Source organism: Dama dama, chromosome 29 (genome assembly GCF_033118175.1).
Source record: "Dama dama isolate Ldn47 chromosome 29, ASM3311817v1, whole genome shotgun sequence".
Lineage (NCBI taxonomy): Eukaryota > Metazoa > Chordata > Mammalia > Artiodactyla > Cervidae > Dama > Dama dama.
Genome location: NC_083709.1, coordinates 38,751,210 through 38,773,515, shown reverse-complemented (window position 1 = coordinate 38,773,515; position 22,306 = coordinate 38,751,210). Strand labels below are relative to the sequence as shown.

At 33.5% G+C, this 22,306-nt stretch overlaps 1 protein-coding gene across 9 annotated transcripts in view; it reads right to left on the bottom strand.

Annotated features, from left to right (window-relative positions):
- NFIB (nuclear factor I B) overlaps nucleotides 1-22,306 on the bottom strand; it is a 245,315-nt gene that overhangs the window by 7,289 nt on the left and 215,720 nt on the right. For 7 of the 9 annotated variants that reach the window (XR_009691146.1, XR_009691147.1, XM_061132850.1 and 4 more), the window contains one exon: nucleotides 12,794-12,882. The exons of the other annotated variants lie outside the window; for them this stretch is intronic. Coding sequence is in view for 5 of the 7 variants with exons in the window: in XM_061132850.1 (XP_060988833.1) it covers nucleotides 12,794-12,882 (89 nt within the window). In the remaining 2 variants the exon portion in view is untranslated. The remainder of the gene's footprint in view (nucleotides 1-12,793; nucleotides 12,883-22,306) is intronic. 9 annotated transcript variants of the gene reach the window in all.

Genomic DNA, 22,306 nt, shown 5'->3' with positions numbered 1-22,306 from the left:
TCAACTGACTCTAACTTCACCTATGCTGTATTTGGGACTATTTAAAACAAAAAATTTTGAAAAACAGTTGTCTAATTGCTACTGGCATCAGTTCAGTTCAGTTCAGTTGCTCAGTCGTGTCTGACTCTTTGCAACCCCATGACTATAGCACACCAGGCTTCCCTGTCCATCACCAATTCCCGGAGTTTGCTACTGGCATAATCCCTCATTAAACAAATATCACATAGAGGAAAATAAAACAAGACCTACATATCATAGACAACCCCACACCACGCATTTTGAGTATACCTAACCAGACACATTGTTAGTTTCAATATTAAACTTGGAATGAACGTCAGTTAAGTAACAGCTGCACGAATAATCATGAACCAAGAAAACATCCAACCGACAATTCCATACCCAGTTTTGTCATGGTCTGGCATGGAAACACAACTTCAGTGTCTTAAATTTAATTGATCCTCTAAATTTAATTTACATTCTTTTCTTTATTTTTGGAACCATGAAGTGAGATGGATTCTACTACTGTAGCTATCAAGATAGACATCCTCATTTTTTTCATATTTGAATTCCAAAGGTACAGAAACCTTTATGGAATATTAACGTGAAGAAACAATTTCCCTACCCACCCACCCCCCCAAAAGAAAAAGCTTGGATTAAAAAAAAAAGAACTTGGTATGTAACTTTTTTTAATCTCATGATACTTTTAAAGAAATAATTAAGCTTATTACTATGTGTCTAGGTACATACTTCTGAGTCAATATTTTAATAGGAAAAACTTCACAGTAACCTTTTACGCTCAAAGGATTTTGTGATTAGACTATGAGCTCCATAAAAACAAAGTCCATTTCTCTTTTTGTTCTCCATCTAATACAGTACTTAGTACATTGCAGGTACTCAATAATTTTTGGATAAACAAGCAAATCAATTAAATATTCCAAATCACACCCAACTATTTATTTTCTAAAAATGTTGCTCATAATCACATAGTTTCATGAGTACATTGCGATTTGGCCCCCTATGATAAGAAAACTGGCATCTCTGGACTTAAAATGAGAGATGTTCCATATTAACAAAAATTAACTATGCAGGAGTAACCAAATAATACTTGAAATCAAAGATTGAAACTAAAAAGATACGTCATCATCAGATGAAAAAATCATAATTCTACAGAATAAAAAGTTGTTACTGAAACCTCTTCTAAGAGACTTAATTGTTTTCACGTATTTCTTTCTTCCTACACACATCTTCAACAACTATTTCTGCACTTTGCATCACTGACTGGGAAGAGTGTTACATGACATATGAGTAAATATTTTCTCTCTACTATGCTTCCACTGCACTTAGTTATATAGTACAATAGCACTATTGTATGATATGATATGATATTACCTCATATCATAATTATCTGTACTATGGTTATCTTACTGACTGAAAGGTAAGATCTGTAAAGAAAATGACCTTATCAATCCTTATTACTGGCCATAGCTGATGCTAATCATTTCTCAACAAATAAATGACAAAGATGGATCTCCCTTATTTTTTAACCTAAAGCAGGAAGCATGTATGAAAAACAAAAAAGACTAGCTCAAATGGATAATCCTTGACAGTAAAAGACAATGTCAACAACAAGTGAATCACTTTGCAAAATTAATGAGTCCCAAATTAAATGGGCTCTCGGAAGTCATTTAGAAACTACATACTTTAGGAAAATAAAGTGTATTTTAATGCTTGAAAATAGATGTGGCTCTTAAATGGAGAAGTTTACCAATTAATGGCAGAAAAGACAAAAATTCAGGGTTTAATTTGCAATAGCTTTCTTACTCAGTTCTTTAGAAAAGACATGTATTGTTAGCCTTTGGAAAATCCTCAATAAAAATAAATAGATGCTAGTGACTAAAAGGACTCTTACTGCAGAATATCTAACAAATTCAATTTAGATGTTTATTTAAACCTTTCGAACCTCCCATCCTACATTATGACCATGTCAAAATTGCAGTGTGTGATATATTTGTCAATACTGTTTATGAGCCTTCGGGGAGAAATAAATCTCAGACATTAACACTGTGCAGACCCTATATATGAGTTTATAAGCCTCTTATTGCCAATTTGAAGGTTAAACTCAGAATTATAAGGCAAAGATATTTTTAGAAATTTTTGGTAGTACTGTTGAAAAAAATCTGGTAAAACTAATTCAAAGATTATAATAAAGAAAAATGTTTAATCAAACAAAATAACCTAGATCATTTAATCTCAAAAAACAATGCCTCAAATTGTACAGTTTCTTAGGTAAAAAGGTAACAGTGCTTTTCAAATATCAACTCTCTCTACATAAGTCAATGGCAATAATCACCAGAATGGATAATATAAACACACTTTCATATTTATGTACATATACCGACTAGTTATATGTAAAATGCTTACTGATTTTAATTCCTAACAGAATGAAAATTATGTGGAATTTAATTTTCAATCCAATAATCTGTGTCGCTGTCTATTAAGAGATAAGAATATAATTGAAAGATTTCAAAATATTCAAAGTCAAATTAAGCTTTTCAGCAGTATATCTTCAACCACGCATATACTTGGTCTTCATTAAATTTTTCATTGCCAAATCACCTTTTTTTTTTTAAAGGTAAACAGAAGATGAGCATAACTGAAAGCACATCTTTAAAATATATATATATATATATATATAAAACTGCCATATTAGTAAAAGAAGAAAAAAAAGAATACAAGCACTTCGTGGAAAAATCAGGCACCAAAAAAGAGCCCCAAAGATTCTGACAATACCATAACACACAGCAGAATTCATGCTAGTGACTCCTACTCTATATATGCTCTCAGTATGTATTGAGATATTTCGTTAAAAACGAATAAAAGTTAAATAAAAATTCTAAAAAAAATTCAATACATCTGACCTCATGGATAATATTCTCATATGATTCTGGTCAAATATATAATGTGGTTTTTCCCCAAAGGGAAGATGCAAACAAATTACATTAATGGTAGGTGACGGTATGGCTTCATTTTATTCTGATCAGACTATCTTGGAAGCATTGTGTTTCTTCCCTGTATCACTCTTCAAGAGAAACAAACTGTATGGCATTACTTTGGTGAAGAAATACACCAAATTATGTCATTTGAAAACAGGTAAAGGGAGACAGGGAAGACATGATAGTTGAGTTGAAAAGAAATATAGATATCTTCCATGTGGTTCCGGTAGACAGAATTAGCATAGAGGGAGAAACCTTCAGAAGATGCTGATGGCCTTCTATAAATAAGATATCATCTTGGGTGTTTCACACATCCTATGTCACTTAATCTTCTCAGTGAATTACTGACATTGCCATCATTATCCCCTTTTCACAGATGAGAAAGTTGAGGCTTAAACTCATCCAAAGTTACCCACCAACATCTCAGATGTGAATTATTTCTATATGATTCCCATGGCCATTTAACTATTACATTGCTTCCCTGGGAAGTTAGGCATTAACCAAACATCCAAGAGAACTTTTGAACACAGTTTTCTAAAGGCAAAATGTATTTGCTTCAAGAGACAATGAATTTCCCATGCCCCACACTGCTGGATTATAACCTGGCTAGCACTGCAGCAGACTTATGCACAGAACATGTGGTTGGTCTAGGTGATCAAACAGCTCTGATATTTGATATATCTATCTCCTTTGAAAATAAATCTAGTTGAAGTTTAACTATTAGAGTGACCTTATGGTGAGGATGAAGGAGGAAGAAGATACCCACTTCTTTTTAAAAATGATACACTTTTTATATATTTAAAATCCAGGACAAACTGGATAAAACTGTTCATCTTTGCATCCAGAAGGAGTAAAGAGACTCAAAGAATGAAAGTGAGAAAACTCCTTTGGGCAAGTCAAAAGTCGACGGTTGTGCTTTTTAAAAGTTATGCATTCTGTGACTGTGTATTCTAGGCCAAAAAGGATTAGGTTCTTAGCTTTTAACTTGGTAACAACCCAAGAACCACGGGGTACCAAAAAAAACATATATGGAATCATAAGTTGAGTAAAGAACCAAAGACACAGGCTTCCTTCAATTATTCAAATTGAAGAATGGCAAATTTCAATGTGCTTCTGAAAAAGGGCTAGGCAACCCACTTGTCAAACATGTTATAAAATGTCAAAAGTATCCAGTGTTCTAATACTTTTGAGGGGACTAATCATATCACCCATTCAGATTTTGCATACTGATTTAAATCATAAGACTACCACATCTGCTTTAGAGATAGTTCTCTTTCAAGAAGCTTTAAAAAAAATTACAGGAATGAAGCACCAAGAACTGTATATACTCATACATACCTCAACTGTACAAGTAGCCACATTACTTATAGACAGCAATAAAAATAAGCAATGGCCCAGAAAGCATGAGATAATAAGTAAAATAAATACTTTCATTTAAAAGCAAGATTCGCCCTTAGTTCCATTGTTCCTGTTTCAAATACCCCCAAGAAGGAAAGTTTATCATTTACTTGGCTAAACATTCCTAATTTTGTTTCCATAATATTAGCACACAAGTATTAGTATCTCTCCCCAAATGCACAATAAACGCTTTCCCTACTAACAGCTAAAATCTGCTGGAAAAACCAATCAAGAACAGTATAATTAAGTATCAAGTCAGAAACCAGGCTGTCCTGGATGTGTGCATTTGGACTGGCAGCTTATTTAGATATAATACAAATGCTACAGACTATGTCTTGTGAAAAAAATGCCCACTTAGGCCAGGGGAAGGAATATAGGAGTGATATTTAAGTACCCATATATTTATGAATTATTAATTACATAAAAATAGAAGAATTCATTAATGTATTAGAGCAAAGAAGACAGTATTTATTAAATATACCAGTTACTAGCATTTACAGAGTATGTCCTATTTGCCAGGTACTGATCTACATGCTAGACCTAATTTAAAGTTTTCAAATCTCATTATACACCTATAAGAAAAGTACGATTATTATTCTAATTTTACAGATGAGGAAACTGAAGCTGGGAAATTGTGTCTTGCCCAACTCCTGCTGTTAGGTTGTAGAAGCCAGAATTTGACATCTAGCAGTGTGGTTCTAAAGCCTACATTCTAACCCACTACACTTCACCTCATCTCCCTCTTTTGTGAAACACATTATTTATATTACTAAGCAAGAATTCATATTATCCCTGAATTATACAAGATATTTCTATGAATTAAGGTCCGTATCATTTAGGCACAATGGAATTCCCTAAAAAGTATAACTTTTGAGTCTAAATTTCAACACACAAAACTACTTTATTTGTCTAATTCAAGATTCTTTTCATCTGAGGACAATATTTGCATTTTTTGATGTATATACAGATGTTGCTGCATGTCTATAAATTGCTTGCTTGCATTCCACTTCTGATTGAGCTAAAACCAGAAGTGAAATATACAAAGTGCTTTACTCAGGTCTTGGGTTTCTTCGATTTATTTCCCCATTTTTTAAGGATCATTATTACCATTGGAATGATCCTATTTGCATGCAAGATGATTTCTAATGATTGTTACTATTTGTAATAATCTGTATTGGAAAGCTCCCTGGCTGGCTCTTACCTGAACTGCAAAGTACTCTTGTGGGCTCTCTGGGAAACACCAAATATCATAAACTGCAGGTGGCTCATGGAATTATTCTAACTGCAAGCAATAGCACTTCATAGTAATGAAAGAGAAATGTATTTGTTTCTTAACTAAGTAGGTAAATAGCTTGCTTTATTGCTACTCTTTGGGGACCAACGATTTTGAAAATAACATATCAAATCGGTAGGCCGTCAAAGCTCATTAATTTATATTCAGTTGTTTCAGATGTGTTTTGTTATCACGGCATGCTGGATGGCATGTTAAATTTACCATGTGTGAGTACTAGCGTTGTCTAAGTGAAATAATGGTATATGCCAGTGAAATATGTTATTTAACGAACAGCACAGGGCAAGAAGAGCCCTTATGTATGCGGCCACTGCAGCTAAAGGTCTAATGTGCTCATTCTAATGTCTGTACCGTTAGTAAACAGCTCTTACAAAATCCTAGACCTTTCAACAAGGCAATCAATATACTTGAGAGTAATAAAAACTTACTTCCTTAAAATGTTTAGCCATAAGTAAGAAAAACAGTCTTCCCCTGAACTGGCCAAATTTAAAAAACAAAACTATGTTAGATACTTGTCGTGTTTTAGAACTGAAAATGGTAGAGAATCATTATTGTAAATAAATTACAGTATACAGATGCATATGTATATAACAATTTATGTAGCTGTGGGAGGTTTCAGCCAATTAAAAATATAGAATTATCAGGCTCCAAAGCAGTGATTTGATCTCCTCCCATAGAGAATCCTGCGTGTGGATTTCCCTCCTCCTTCTCTAGTCTGTATTCCTCTCTGTCCCCGGCTCCTTTTCAGGGCTATTGTTACAAGTGCTACAGCCCCCTTATTAGCATATGTAAGTCTTCAAGAGCAGACAAAATTCTCTACAAAAATAGTGCTTCCAAATAGTGTCTTTCACTACAGAAAATCACCCTAGGCATACTAAATTAAATAGAAATGTTAAGTTTTACACAAAAGCAAAATGCGATCCTTTCCCAAATGATTTTCCTTTAAAAGCAAAAATCAGTGTTATTTGCACCATTTCACCTCTAAAAGAGAGAATCATTTTTTTTTTTTTTTTGGTATCAGAATTCTGAAGCATCAAATCACAAATGATTAAGGAATTGAACATGTTTTTATGTTATGCCTGCTACTCTGTTCACATGTACAAAAAAAATCTTCCTTCTGTCATAAAACAAAAATTAACAAAGGAGAGAATAACTGTAAATTTCTACAATTTCTGAATATTCAAAATTTGTCTTCTTTAATGTCTTGAATTTTTGCCTTTTTCTCCTTTTGTAGTTTCTTATTACATTTATTATCCTGTTTACTCAATTCACACACTCTGTCATCTAAGTAAATATGACTAAAAACGCACTGTATACTTCCTAATAGCACTGGCAAACATGAGAATGAAAAAAGGAAGTTATTAAAGGGTGCGTTGGCCAGTCACAGAGCTAAATTTCTTAGGGAATTAATACATATGTAAATACGGCACTTTCCATTAAACATCTCCAAATAAAGTAGGTGTTTAACGTACTTCTTTCATCGCAAAGGGTTAATCAGCAAGGTTGACATTTGGGAATTTTCTGCATCATGCTCCTCCCTCTCCCCTAGTGCAGCCAAAAATCATCTGACAGGAAACGTAAGATTAAGTTTGTCCTACCTAAGCGAACAAAGAGTGCTCTGAACAGGCCACTCGTTTACTGCAGAGCGGGAACTTTTCTAATCCTGCTGGAATCTGCAGTGCTGCTCAGAAAATATCATGGAAAAAGTTGTTTTCTTTCCTCTGACATCTTGTCTCTGGTCATCCCATTTCAGTCGCACTGCAGATCCTGCTGCTTCTCCCATGAAGGTTAACGTAAAGCTCCAAACATAATCATGTGGAAAATGGACATTATTGATTCCTACGGTCCATTGTTCCCCTATCCTAAGTCCCTGAAGTTCAAGTTCAATCTGGAATTACATCATGTCTGGTTTCTCCTGGTTACCAGACGGCTTGAGACGTGACCACAGCTACAGAAAAAACAAACAGCCTTCTTCACGCTTCGGCTCCCCTATCGATTCAAACGTAAACTTTTTTTCTTTCTCTCAAGTATGCTTCAAGTATGGAGCATGGTTAATTTAGAGATTAAGTTCCAAATTAGATTATCTAATGGCATCTTAATGGATTGCTGACCCATTTCCTGTGGGATGGCAGCATGCAAGTCTGGCTGGAATACAATTAATTTCTTAGGAAGTCTTCTGAAGAGTTTCCTAGATAAAAAGGAAACGTTGTGTTGTGCAAATCTTTCTTTACAAATGGAGAAAGTTAGGCAAAACTGCAACAAATCCCCAATGTATTTTTCAACAGCCAGATTACAGATAACTGCGTGTGTATAAACACCAGATCAAGACCATTTTTAAGAATGCTCACACTTTAATTTTTGGGTTCCTAACAGGTGCAAATAATTTTCATGAAAACGGAGTAGTAATTCTTTTAAACAGAATATCCAAATACAAAGAGCAACACTAGTTAGCAGCTCTAGTTCCCAAACAATGGTCATGTGCAATTTTGGCTTTTGAAAATTCCCCTCCTTGAACCGGATTCTCCCATTCAGCCACCTCCTTATCAGCATTTCTATCATAGTCCCAGAGTGGCGCTGGGGACCCAGAATGGTGTGTAAAAAGTCGAACATTTTGAATACACGTTAGAGCTGACAGCTGAAAAGGAAATTCAGCACTCTGAGAATAAAGCTCCCCCCAGGAACTCCAGGAACAACCCAGCTGTTATACTGTAGTTATGTGTCAAGATAACAAACTGAAAGCAGGAAATGCTAAGCTGGTGAATTTGTAGGGATGGTCTCCGTCTAATGTGGAAATACAAGTTAACTCTTAACATTACCTAGAGCCAGTACAGGGGTTTGGGGGAGAATGGATACATGTATACGTATCATTAAGTCCCTTCAATGTATACCTGAAACTGCTCACAACATTGTTAATCAGCTATATCCCAATACACCAAAATGTTTTTGGTGTTAAAGCCAGTACACACATCACCCGCATCATACACATGCCATATGTTTGTACATGCCACATGTATACACACATACATGCATACACATACCCATGCATACATGTGTATGTACATACACACCATATATGCATACACATTATACGCACATGTATATTTTCCATACAAACATAATTTGCAACACAATAGTGAAAATTATTTTGTTTAAATATTCATTCTTAGGTCATTGAGGACATATTTTACAAAGAAAAGTTTAAAGGATGAAGCAATGAAAATGGTACAAGTTTGAGGAGAGGGTTTTGCAAATAGACTTAAATGTATGAAAAGAATGCTATTATTCCTTCCTTTTTGCCCTCCTCCTCCTGACCAATCAGATCCAAATAATCTTTACTGGCTGCTAAATTTCTCCTGGGAAATCAAGCAACTCTCTAGAATTGCAGTAATAAACGACAATTTCTTACAAAAACATGTGTAAAGTCACTACAGAATGAAGTATTCAACTCATAGAAAGGAACTGCTAACACATGTAACATGGAAAATAGCTGATAAAAGTCTCTTCGGTGCCATTCAATTATGGCATCAGCAGAAACACAAAAATCCCTCCAATTATTTCAGTAAAATCTTCATTTATTCATTATTTCAGAGGCTGAGCAAATGGTTTGTGTAAACATATCCTTCAGTAACACGCACATGTTTATTTTAGCCATCTGAAGGCTGCTGCTATGTTTATAGAAGCCATCAGACACATACAGCCACTCACTTGTGGCTTTGCCTTTTCTTGAAAGAGGTGAAGGGGGAAAAGAGGGACTGAAACAATAAATCCAGTTTCTCTTTTGCATAAAGCACTCCTTCCAATGTTTTAAAATAACTTCTGTTTATATTATTCTTGGATTGTCCTGTGGCTTTCTTGTTCATTCAAATATATTGCTCTTTCATATTTGATAGTACAAGCTATGTTCTGGCTATAGCTTCAAGAAAGCAAGCCAGTTAGGGAGTTAACTCCTGTATTTGTTTATACCCACATAACTCACAGATGTAACAGTGTAATTTGTCCACATCAGAGGACAAAGCACAGACACAACAGTACTCTCATGAACAGCATAAGCAACTCATCACCTATTACCCTGCTAAGAGCTGAGCCCCTCCGGACTCACGCAGAAGTGAGCACTCCGCCAAGGCATTTCACTCTGGGTTAACTGCAGTACCTGACCTTTGGGTTAGGAAAAAAAGTCACATTTTCAAGATGCAAGCAACATACACACACACATACACACACACACACACACACAGCTCTCAAAATTCTAAGGTCAAAACAACAAAACACCTTCAGGGTTGCAACTTAATAAGTCTGTGCAAACTTTCCAAAGGAGTCAGCTTCAGTTCTGAAGGGAATGTTTATACACTGGGATTGGGGGATGCGTGGAGACAGAAGAGGATGGAGGAAATCTTCCAGCTTTGACTTATACTTGCATAGCTCCCTGGGCACTGCCATTTTCAGTCCCGAGGAAGAAACTGCCTTTGACATGGAAACACCTCTACAGAAGGACGGGCACAAAGGAGGCGACCATGGACAGTGATTTTACCAAGAAGGTAATGGCAGCGAAGAGCAATCAAAGTAAAACCAAACACTTTGTTTGCCTTGTCCTCTGCTACTGCAAAGTCTCCAGGGGGCCACAACAAAAACAACCTGATATTTTCTTTATTCCATTAGGACAGAGGCACACGATTTAATTTATTCAGATCCCTCGAAAGTTGTAGCAATGGCCTGAAGATTTCAGATGTCTGTTATCGACTTTAAAAGTAATAGCGTTACAGACATTTCTGATTTCTTTTTCGATATCTTTTTCAGAAAAAAAAAACTATTATGTTTCATAAATAACTGCAAGACACATATTATAAACCATGCATAAATTATGCATATGTTGTGCCACAGACATGGCCTATTGTATGATCAAATACAGACTCGACTTGCTCTTATTTTGGATAAATATAACAAAGCAAAGCAAGCTGCTGTCTCCTTTGAGTTCATTTATTATGAACTGTAGGATACTTTTATTTTAAGAATGGTGAGGGTGTGTATTAGTCATGCAGTGTCTGGGACTGCCCACCACAGAGTTGCAATAAATACCTGTTGAATGTACGAACGTTTCACCTGCTGTTATCAATTATGTGCCCCCTGAATCATGATAAAAAGGGAAGAAAGCCAACTACCTTTGTCAAGCTTTTTGAAGCATTAAGGCCATTCTACATATCATTATCTACCAATCCCCAAAAATTATTTTGGAGAGAAAAAATAAAATTTTCACTTAAATGAATTGATTTTTTTTCCTAAGTGATTATGACCTGAAGCTGATGACCATACCAACTTTTCACCAAGAAGGTGATGGGTAAGATGAACAAAGCTCTCTTAAGAAATGAGTTTAGTCATCATACTAATCCACTCCAGTCCCTGTGTTCTGGGATGACTCATCGTCCACTCACCTTTTCTTTTGGGGAACATCCATTTTTGAGTTGAAACATTACTAGGAACTAGGTGCAGTTACATTTTAAGTCTCCAGCAATTTATACCCTCATTTCATTTTAATGTACTTTAGCAATACTACCCAGTTTTAGATAAGTAAATGTCAGTCAGTAACCCACAGATTTGGAAACTCACACAGCTACATCCACATTAAAAAACACAAGCACTTGCCATCTAACTTGCAATTTTTTCTAAATACAGTAAGGATTATATGTAGAAATGGGCCATTTAGCCAACCAACAGAACATGGAATGTAAGGATAAATAAAATTATACCCAAACACTGTTACCAAGTCAAATCAACTTTTAAAATACTTACTAACAAAGACTATTTAAATAAATAAATAGTTTATCTTCTTTCACTGAGTTTATCTTTTCTTTCTAAGTATACATTGTATTTTTTCCAAATGGTTGAATAATATAAGCTTCATGGAAAAAATCAAAAAGGTAAAAATTTATACATTTTATAGTGGATGCTATACTAGTCTCTAAAAAGAGGAAAAGTCATATGGCATTCATTTCAGAAAGTGAATTTTAAAAAGTCAACAAGCTTTTAAAACAGAATCTAACGAATTTTCTTAAATTTTACCTGAGTTAAAAGTGGAAATTTTATTAATTTCATTCTTTGAAACTCTATTCTTTTTTCCTATCATGCATATGAAGATGGGCAGGCCTTTTACAACCAATACTAGAGAACGTACTTTTAACATAGGGATGCTCAGTAAAGAGAAGATGACAATCAGAGAAGAGATGGAAAATTATGTTGGCTCTACTTTTGTTAAACTCCTTATGGGATTACCTCAGTCTTCTATAAATTTTTATCTCATTACATATGATTATATCATGAATTTTAATCATTTGTCAGTTTGACACAATTTATTCTTTACTGAAATAATTCATAAGAAGTTGAATTAGCACTACCTACTTTCTAAAACCAATAAATGAGACACTATCAAAACTACTTTCAAAAATGAAATTTTAGAGTGATCTTCTCAGCCAACCAAATCAATTCTCAAGTGATTCACATCAAGGTACAAACAGAAGTTAAATTTTTTTTTAAACAAAATTCCTTCTCTAGCTGTTGATTCCAACAACCCCCCACCCCGCTCCACACACACACTGAAATTCATGAGTGTTGCTAATAAACAGTTAAATTGACTAATCTGAACATTTTATCTTTCCTCCTTTGAGAAAGGTGTAAATGAGTCTAAAATGACTTAAAGTTAACAGTAAAGAAAAAGAGTTGAAATGAGAAAAATCTATAATGGGAAAAGCCAATATTTTACCCTCAGATAGCTGAAAAGTCTTCCCTAAAACTACAATTTCAATTTTCAGGTCCTAAATCTAAGTGTCAAATAACCTCCTCCCCCTCCCTGCCCCACCCTCACCAATATTATAAACTGTTGACGACATCTGACAGCACTCAGAAATTCCAGTCATTAATTACTATTTGCTCTAGTCTCCTATTAATTTGAAGTTATATCTCAATAAGAAATAAGGAGGAAGAGGGTAGGGAAAGAGGAATGGTATAGCTAAAACAACTAAAATTTTAACATATACTTTCCGTAAAGCTAGTTAGAAACAAACACTGTAGCTCATGTAATTTTTAGGTGTAAGTGTAGGGTTGGAAATAATTAAAATGTTACCTTTGCCAAGTAATTCCCAATGTATCCTCACTGGTACTGGGGTATAAATGCCTGCCGTTTTGATTCATGGTCCAGTCACAAATCCTCAGCTGTCAATTGAAACCTAGCAGTCAGATATGGATCGAGCAGTACTACAGTTTTTAGTATTTAAATGAACACATGCAAACTAGCACTGTACATGGCATTAACCTTATTTTCCCAAGAGGCAACTTAAAAAAAAAAAAAAGCAAAGAAAACCTTACTCTGAAAAGCAAAATTCCTAGAATATATTTCAGAAAAAAGCTATTGCAATATGCTTCTCTATTAATTAAAGCATACAAGAGAAATGAGTGCTTAGAACATAACAATTAGACATTAATTAGATTACAAAATGAGCTGAAATAAAAGCAAACGTTAATGTTCAATAGAGAGAGATATATCTTAGAAAAAAATTTTTACGCTTTTAAAAATACATAACATACCAAATCATCTGCACTGAGTAAAATAATCAATAACTTTAAGCATGCAGTTTGCAAAACACAGAAGACATGCAGTTTAGAGGAGAAAGGCCCCACTTTATAAACATTTCCCCTAAGTTATGTTTAGAAGCATCAAGGGAGTCAGTTTTAGATATTTACTAATTTTACTCAAACTGGTGTTTTTTTTTTCCATGAAGAGTTGATACTTTATTTAGTTTCTACTTTATTTTAAACTCAGAGTAATGGCACTGGAAATCCTTTACCACATTGGAATAGAGTGAGGAATGCACTGAACACTAGCTGAAACAAATTCTTCCCAGCTCTCCAAATCATCAGCTCTGCCCTGCAGAGGTTGTTCCAGTAACCCTATCCAACTCTGTTTGGTTAACAGCTGCCCTACAGCGCTAGCAGATTTATTGAAAAGATATATTGCTTATTTTTATGCTTAAGAAAGTAAACTTATCTGGCTTTGGGGGGAACAAAAACACTGGAAAATCATGGTTTTTAATCTGCAGATAGCTATGCTGTAAATTAACTGAATCTCGCACTGAAAAGAGGACTTATTCGCAGCAATCCACTGAACCTGGCGTGCTGCTTTTCTGTAAGAATTTCTAGAAGATGATGATTGGAGTCAAAGTCCCTTTAAACTTATGATAAGTTACTTTAATCCTTTCTGATAACAGTATGGCTAAAAAAAAAAAAAAGGCTATTAAGAACCTTTCTCTTTAAGACTAGTTTCTACATACTATCAGTGATTCTGCAGTTTGAGAATATTTGGTTTTGCTTATTTTTCTACAGCTCCCTGAGGCTCAAAAATACCATCTAAAATTCCCCAAACATGCATTTTAATTATACTGAGACTTCAGGTAAAAGTAATTATATACATTAAAGAACTTTAATTAATCAACTAAATAATTAATTAGTTAAAAAGCTGAAATAGTTTACTTAATGTAGACAGTTAAAAGATATGTAAAATTTGCTTAGGATACATTCCATAAATAAGCTATAAATCAGTAAAGAAATTAAATTATAATGAAAAATATTCTTAAAGTGGATCTTAATGCCTGCATAAAGGAGAAAATGTATACTTGATTTATTTAAAATCAAACAGAACAAAATTTTATGACAAGATGTTTTAAAAGTTCTCAACATGGAGCATTTAATCAGAAATTCAATGTAATCAGGCAATTTGAAAAAAAAATTTTTTCAGTAAGAGTCAGTTGCCTCCTTCAAAGTGCATTCTTCTCAAGCAATACTAGGAAAACAATCTAAAACAGTTGAAGGCATTTGGCTTTGTATAAAAATTATCTTAAGGACCACTCATAGATTCTGCTCTAGTCCTAATTTTGAGTCGGTTAGATATTCTGAAGGAGGGGTATATTTAGAATTACATAATTCTGCTAATAATTAATTTCAGGTTAGTTTCTATGAGCCTCTCAGATTACACTGGAAAAAATTTCAGAAAGAGAAGCTAGCTTCACAAAGCCAAGTGAACCTAAGTATCTCTCACTGGTTGGCTTGTTCTCAGACAATTGGGAACACTACTGTCTCCTTGGAAGAATGCATATGTAAATCAGTTTTTTTGTTGTTCATGTTGCTAGTTTTTGCTTGTTTCTGTTTATTATTCCTGCAAAATGTCCAGTAGGCTATCTTTGGCCACCTGTTGAACACTTAAAATCAACATAGTCTTAGCTGTTTCTTTCCCAGCAGTAGTCTCAAAGGGATTAAACCTCAATACAGCTCTTCATTTTCAACCATATTTAAGGTACATGAGATCAAAATATCTTCTTTCAAACAGACAATTATGCTTAAATAAACAAAAAACAATCACTGAACATATTTAATAACAACCTAAATGCCAAAGAAATGGGCAGGATATTAATTAGTATTGATTTCCCTTCAGTTACTGAAAATATAAAATATAATTTAAATTTATTTAGCTATTTAGATTGTGGGCTGGCATTATCAACATTTCCAAAAATTTCTGAGGAGAAATATTTATACCTGCTTATATGTTATAACCTACTTAAGCCAGGTAACTTAATGAAGAGCCTCTCCATTTTTTTTTTCTTTTATTAACTTCCTTTTGCATATAGCATCTTTCAATTAATATTTAATAAACCTCATGATTGAGCAAAACAATTAAAATAGAAACTGCATATTCACTGAAAATTTCCATGACACGAATTCCTAATAAAATCAGTTTCTAAGAACCTTGTTTGAATAAGATAGTTCTGACTCAGCAAATTTTGAACAGATTCTCAGGTGATGAAAAGTTAATATTAAATGTATTTAAGCTTCTTTTTGGAAGAAGTTAAATATTCTTGGTGTTAGTATGATTCAGAATTCCTAACCAAAATGGATTTTATATTAGGCTTTAAATGTTTAAAATGATAGGAAATAATCTTATTAGAATTTAGGGTGGTGAGTCCTCAATTTCTGTTCTGTGAGACAGTTGGTGTTATGTAATTTAGCTATCAATTACTTTTTAATTAAATTAAAAACTTTAAGTGGTACATAAATATATGCCTTTCATTAATGTACATTTTTTCTGCAAAGCTTCAATAATACCCTAGTGATTTTTCCAAGAATTTTTCCTCAAAAAATAGGAAGATACTTGAAATTTAGTTGAAGTTGTACGTTTGTAGCAACTCTTATATTTGTAACAATATAGACCCTTTGACAGATTTGATTGCATGCATATTCTTACATAAATACACAGATAAAATTTAAATTCTTTAATTTATATATACCCACAAACATGAAATTGTTTAGAAAATTAAGAAAAATTTTATATTAAAACAATTATGCCCAGATTTCCAAAAGAAAATAGAAGGTGAGGTAAAGAAGTTAATATTCTCCTTTATAAAAGCTATGACTGAAGGGATGGGGCTGAAAAAGTCCAAACAACTTAAAAAGAAGGCAAGGTAAAGTTTTCATTGCAGATGTTCTTAGGATGAAGTTCCCTACAGGCTCTGGAATGAGAACCTTATTCTAAGTCTAACTCAAATGAGTTTCAGAAAAACAAGGATGGGGATCGTCTAGCTTCCTTCAAAAAAATCCACCTAAGGGGAAACACCTAAGATCTGGATCTTGTCCTAGCCTACAGAGCACTCAGATATTCATGTAGGTAGAATCAACATTGCCTGTGATTTCAGAGTAAGAGTCTGTTTATTCACAAGAAGGCGCTCCATTGTTATTAACAGGGGCTTTTGTAAATGCCTCGCAATTAGCTTTGGGAACAAAAGAAAGAAGGTAAGAAAACATTCTACATTGCTGGACTCAGCAAATAGGCCTATGTACTAACAGTCCTTTATGATGACAACAGCTCTCAGTTGAACCAGTAAACCATTAAACTGTAAACAGAATAATCAACACAGGCAAATTTATCTTTTCGCTTTTTATTTTCCAACCTTACAGGGACCCTCAAGGGAGTATCGTGAAAGGTGTGTTTTATGTTCTTTTAGGTTTCTTCATTTTTCCGGATAGCCCCAGAAAAAGAAAAAGAAATAGACTTTTGATGAGTGGAGGTGCTTTTGGGGTGGGCTGCTTAGAAATATTAAACCTTGAGGATTCATACTTTCCACTTTCCATACTTTCAAAACTCTTAGATTGATTTTTATTTTATATATTATCTCCCAGAGAGTAGATAAAATGACTCTGAAGAAAAAGGATATAGCCTTAGTGAGCAAGCAAAATGGTCAAGATAAAATTGTGATATAGGTGGAACTTATAAACATATAAAAATGAAAAAGATGTTCCAGGTCATCCTGGTACCTTAAAGTCACTTCTAATATTACTTTCTGAAGCCTGTGCTTCTTGAGTATTTAATGAATACAGTAGAATTAAGTTAAATGTGTATGCCTAATTCCTGAGCTAAATAAACACTACTGATAATAAATTGTAAGAACTAGAAAATGAAAAGTTTTTTTATTTTTAAATGGAGGCTACTTTCACCTGTAAAATTTAAGGTTTCAAGGGAACTTGGAGATCCCATAGTTCAACCTCTTCATTTTCTCTTTCCAAGATAAGAACACAGGACAGAAGGGTCAAGGCTTGTCCAAGGCTAGACATGTCCTGTCATGTCAACACTAAAACCACAACTCCTGACTCCTAATCACTTTCTCACCCACCATACCGGTTTGCTTGTCATTGTTCTTTTCCTACACTGTTTTTCATGTACAGCTCAAAAATATTTAAGGCTAAAATGTCTATAATTATAAATCTTTATAATTTCCTTTTTTTCCCTGATTCTACTTAAAAAGTTAAAATTTTCAGAAAAGACAATTTTCCCTTTGTGATTGTGTTGATTGAAATTTAAGATTACAGTAAACATAATTTTATTTTTATGCTATTTAGAATAATTTATCTGGATATTAACATTTCATAACCAGTAAGTGAATGAATCAATGAATGATAAAAACAGACCTTGGAAGGTTTCTTTTTTTTTTTTAACAACTAGCCAAAAAGCTAAACATTTGCATAGTCATTATTGTGAGTGAAACTTCCTCTAAATGTGTTTCCTTTCCAGCTAGCATATGTGAAAAGTGACCTCTTATCCATTTACATACCTACCCAGAAGTCATGTGATAGGGTTTTACGTCAAGCTGTCAATTATGATAACAGACACAATAAGAACAGCCCAAGTGTTGATAGCCTGCTTCCTGACTTTATTGAAAAGTTTGTTGATAGTCCACTTGTGGCCTTTCAATTGCTTGCCTTTAGTGAAAGACTACATTGCCAGTGATTTTCATGTACCTAGCTTTGGCTATGCCATTTGTCAGGACAAATATTATAAAGAGATTTCAACGAATATCTTAGATAAATAAAAAAAAATCCTACAGAGGCAATGTCTTAAAAAGGCCATTAGATAGAACAGAAATTTTCAGTGTAACAAGAAGTCCTTTCAAATTCTAGTTTCACAATTAGATCAAGAAAAGTGTTGAAAATATCTTGATAGAAAGTAGTCCGGTGATTGAAACTGAAATAAGAGCATCATATAGCCATGCAAGAGATGTAACATGCGGAAGCCAGGGCACCAATAAAATCCATGCAACTAAGAAGTAATGCAAGGACTTGAGCTGATTAGGCCACTGATTCATTAATAAGTAACATTAGTAATAAGCTCTAATAATAAGTAGCATATATAGTCAGGAGATTATAATTTTGAGATATGAAAATAAGCCTTGTTTCTTATAAACTAGAGCTCACTTGAATTTCTTGTTTCAGGGAAGGTAAAAGTGACCTTCCATTTGCTCCATCTCAAAACTATATCAAAGGTTATTTTGTACTCTAGTAGCTGGTTCCAATAGTAATCTTTTATTTCCAAACAAGAAGCTTCTTAGCTAAAACTTTTATTTCCAACCTGCAATAAGGGTTTTTTAAATATGTTGTATTGATGTATGATAGTAAGGATTTAAACTTTTATAATGACCTCACACTCAAGTATAACAATGACCACCAAATTAACTGATTCTTTTACATTACCAAACTTTCCAGGATAACAAAGAAAAAAGACCTGCAATATAGCAAGTTCATTATGAGGCTGATCAGATTAGGAAGCGGTGCTAATTCAAGGAAGCGGTCTCATACTCACTGTTTATAATAAAACTGCTAGACTAGATTTATACAATAATACGATTATTTCTGTATTTTCTAAGCAATATCCAACACTCTGCCATGTAATTCCCATTTTCCTAGGGAGATGAAACTTGGGAAATGTAGTTTCTTCACTGCCTATAATGAATGTGCACAGTGTGTTCAGGAAGTATAAGGCATAAAGGAAACACTACATTTTACTAAACTTCTATGAAGTTAAGCCAGAGAAGAGGTCCCTGACACTTCTGAAAAGGTAAAAAGATATTTTTCAGCAAAGACTAAAGAGTTCAGTTTACCAGAGACCCATGAGTTCTTCAAGCCATGACACCATCTTCCAATAGAAAAGTTAAAGAAAAATGAAGTTCCAGTTGAAGTTCTGATTTTAAGATTTCCCCCCATGCCAATAGTGAATGCATTAAATAAATCAATCATCCCAAAGACAGTCTGGTTCCAGACCTTGAACAACACTCAAGATTGAGTTAAGAGATAGAAGAAAATTTCAAAGTTCTGATCAGCTGGCATGAGCTGATGATTAAAACTAACCAGAGGGCTGTTTTTAATTGAAAATACTCGATTGGTTTAAAGAAATATTTTTGAAATATTCTTTATGACTGTGTGATTTTATTTTTCAGATTCAAATGAGATAACACATTTATAATAGCAGCGAAATTCCTATGTCAGAAGAAACTACTATTTCAAGGCAGTTAGCAACCAGTATTGATCAGTAATAATCATTATAAAAAGGAGCATAGAGAGTGTATAATTACTAACAACAACTGCATGTTTACCAAGTTAATGGTTATAAAAGCATATGCTTTTAGTATTCAGATCTGCCAAAATGAACATATTACTCTTGCCAGTGGAGTACAGGGTTAATTTTAATATTTTCATTCAATTTAAGAAGACAGTGTCCTTGTAGGTTAAGAATAACTACACTGAAAGCCCTACTTCAGTGTCATTGTGTGGAAAGATTATTTATAAGATAGTCAAAATTATTCAACAATTTTAAATTTATTGTTAACTCTAATTTATATAGGCTATATTAAAGTTCTTTTCTAAGAAAAAAATAGCACTTGACAATGCACATCAATACTTTTCATAACCTAACAGGATAAATCTTTATAAAACAGTCGCCAATAAACTGAAGAATGTACCTGGTGACAATATTTATTCTTAAGGGGTCATGTATATTAAAAGCTAAGGGGTATGTTTAAAAGAACTCTCTCAGACTAAAACCATTGCCTTTCTAATTTTGAATTTCTCCTAGCTAATATAAAATGATTGATTACCTTTATTTCATGTACCCCTTGATTTTTCTTTTCATTCATCACTGAGTACTTTAAACCAAATGCATTTAAAACCTGCTGCTAGAAGAGTGGTCTCTTTTAAATCTTTGGAAAGTAATGAAAAGACACAGTAAATCAATCTCATTTCTGCTGTAGGAAAGAATAACCTTTACTCTACTGAAGTCATTTAAACCATTTCTGTCCCTCTGTTCCTGGACAGTAAACATAAAATTTCATCTCTAGGATTCTTTTAAAATTTGGAAGGATTAAACTAAATGAAATCTTTTAACTAGAGCCTTAGTTTAGTAATATACATGTACAGTAAGATATGCATATATATTCACTTTCTGCTTGTCTCAAATTGTAACTTATCATGAATTAGCATATCATGCTCTTTCAATTCAACAAAGCAGCACCAATTCTTTCATTATACAAAGGACAAATCATCTGTTTGTATGGTATTTAAAATTGAACACTGTATTTTTCATTATGAAACATACAATTTTTCTTTTAAAGATCAATACACATTACATATTCTATAAATATATATTGCATTTGACCAATCAAATCATATTTATATTGTTAAGAGGTCTTCACTTGACATTGTCTACTTAAATAACAAGTGGTGGCCTTTGATGAAAAAAGTTTGTAGTTCTGGAACTCATATATATTTCAGTTTATGTGCTCAGAACTCTATCTACATTGACTAACATTCTCCTGATGCTTGTAAAATTTTCTTGATTTATCCTTGGACATGTGGAAAGAGAAGTAACTTTTATACAGTCAACTGTTGTGATCATAATTACATGAGGCTCTAATGATAGTTACAAGTGATACATTAAAAAATTAAAGCTGTGTTAAGCTAGGACAGGAGGATGGGACGATTTCTTCTAAATACATGAAAGTGGTTATCATGTTCTAAATGTGTTTGGGGCTAAAGGTTTAAATAACAGAGGCATGATTCTATGAATTAAAAGTTAACTGAAAACTAGAGATGTGTCATAAAGAATGCAAATCCCATGATAAGAATATCTCTGATAATATATGGAATGATTTGTAAGAGAATAAGTTTCTAAACCTACAAATACTGCATAGTTTTTTTGAAAAACACAAGGAACATACACATTTTTCAAACAGAACCATATTCTAGTAATTATAGCACATTTCATATTATAGCAATTTTAGAGGTGAAAAAAAGCAACATTTCAGAAAATTATGTTGAAAAGCCGATAGCTGGCAAAACCACTAATTATTATTTGGTATTTTCAAAACTGTGTACAGATGTTTTTAGTTAGTTCTCACTCTTTTGTTTTGTTTTGCTTTTTTTAAACCTGGCAAAACGTCAAGTATCTTGAATAAGCTATCATCTTTATGATTTTCTCTGAACTCTGCATGTGGTGACCTTTAATATAAGCAGTTTGCCACCTTCGCCTGCAACTGGGCAGGATTTGAAAATTCCATGTAAGGGACAGATATGCATGATTAAGCATAAACTAGGTGGACAGGTCTAGAACAAAAGAAGCTGACATTAGTACCTGTACAGGCTTGTTACATCTGTAAAAATTCAGATGCTCATACAACGTATATTATAAATTAAGAGTCAGCTCATTAATACCAACTCTTTCTGATTCATTATAGACTATTTTTCCCTATGTAATATTTTGCACACTGTTAATTTCAAACTGCTCTGCTATCAAAACTTGAGAGCAGCAAAACATATGCATCATAAAATGCATTTAAATTTGGAAGTGTTTAGAATTATTTCTGTCATCCTGTAACTGGAATCATGGGATATTTTTATTTGTATGGTCCATGCTTTTGACTGTGGCTAATTTGTTTATAAGCTACCATTAATCCTGACTGTATATTTTCACAGTTTGGATAAACACTTCATTTGCATTAAATTTACAGCATTAATGAGATGTGAAATTTAAAATGCTACTTGAAACATAAATGATGTACGAAAGCAGAACCAAAAAAAAGTGTTTTATCACATCTGAAATCAGTAAACCAATTTAAACCTATTAAAATAGGAAGGATGCGTCTTCGCCTGAGATTTCAGCTCCATAATTCATCTTCTTGAACCAAAAAAACAAAATGAGGAGTAAAACAACTAGAAACATGAAAGTGTTCAAAAACAGAAAAAGAAAACACAAATTGTGAATTGTGTT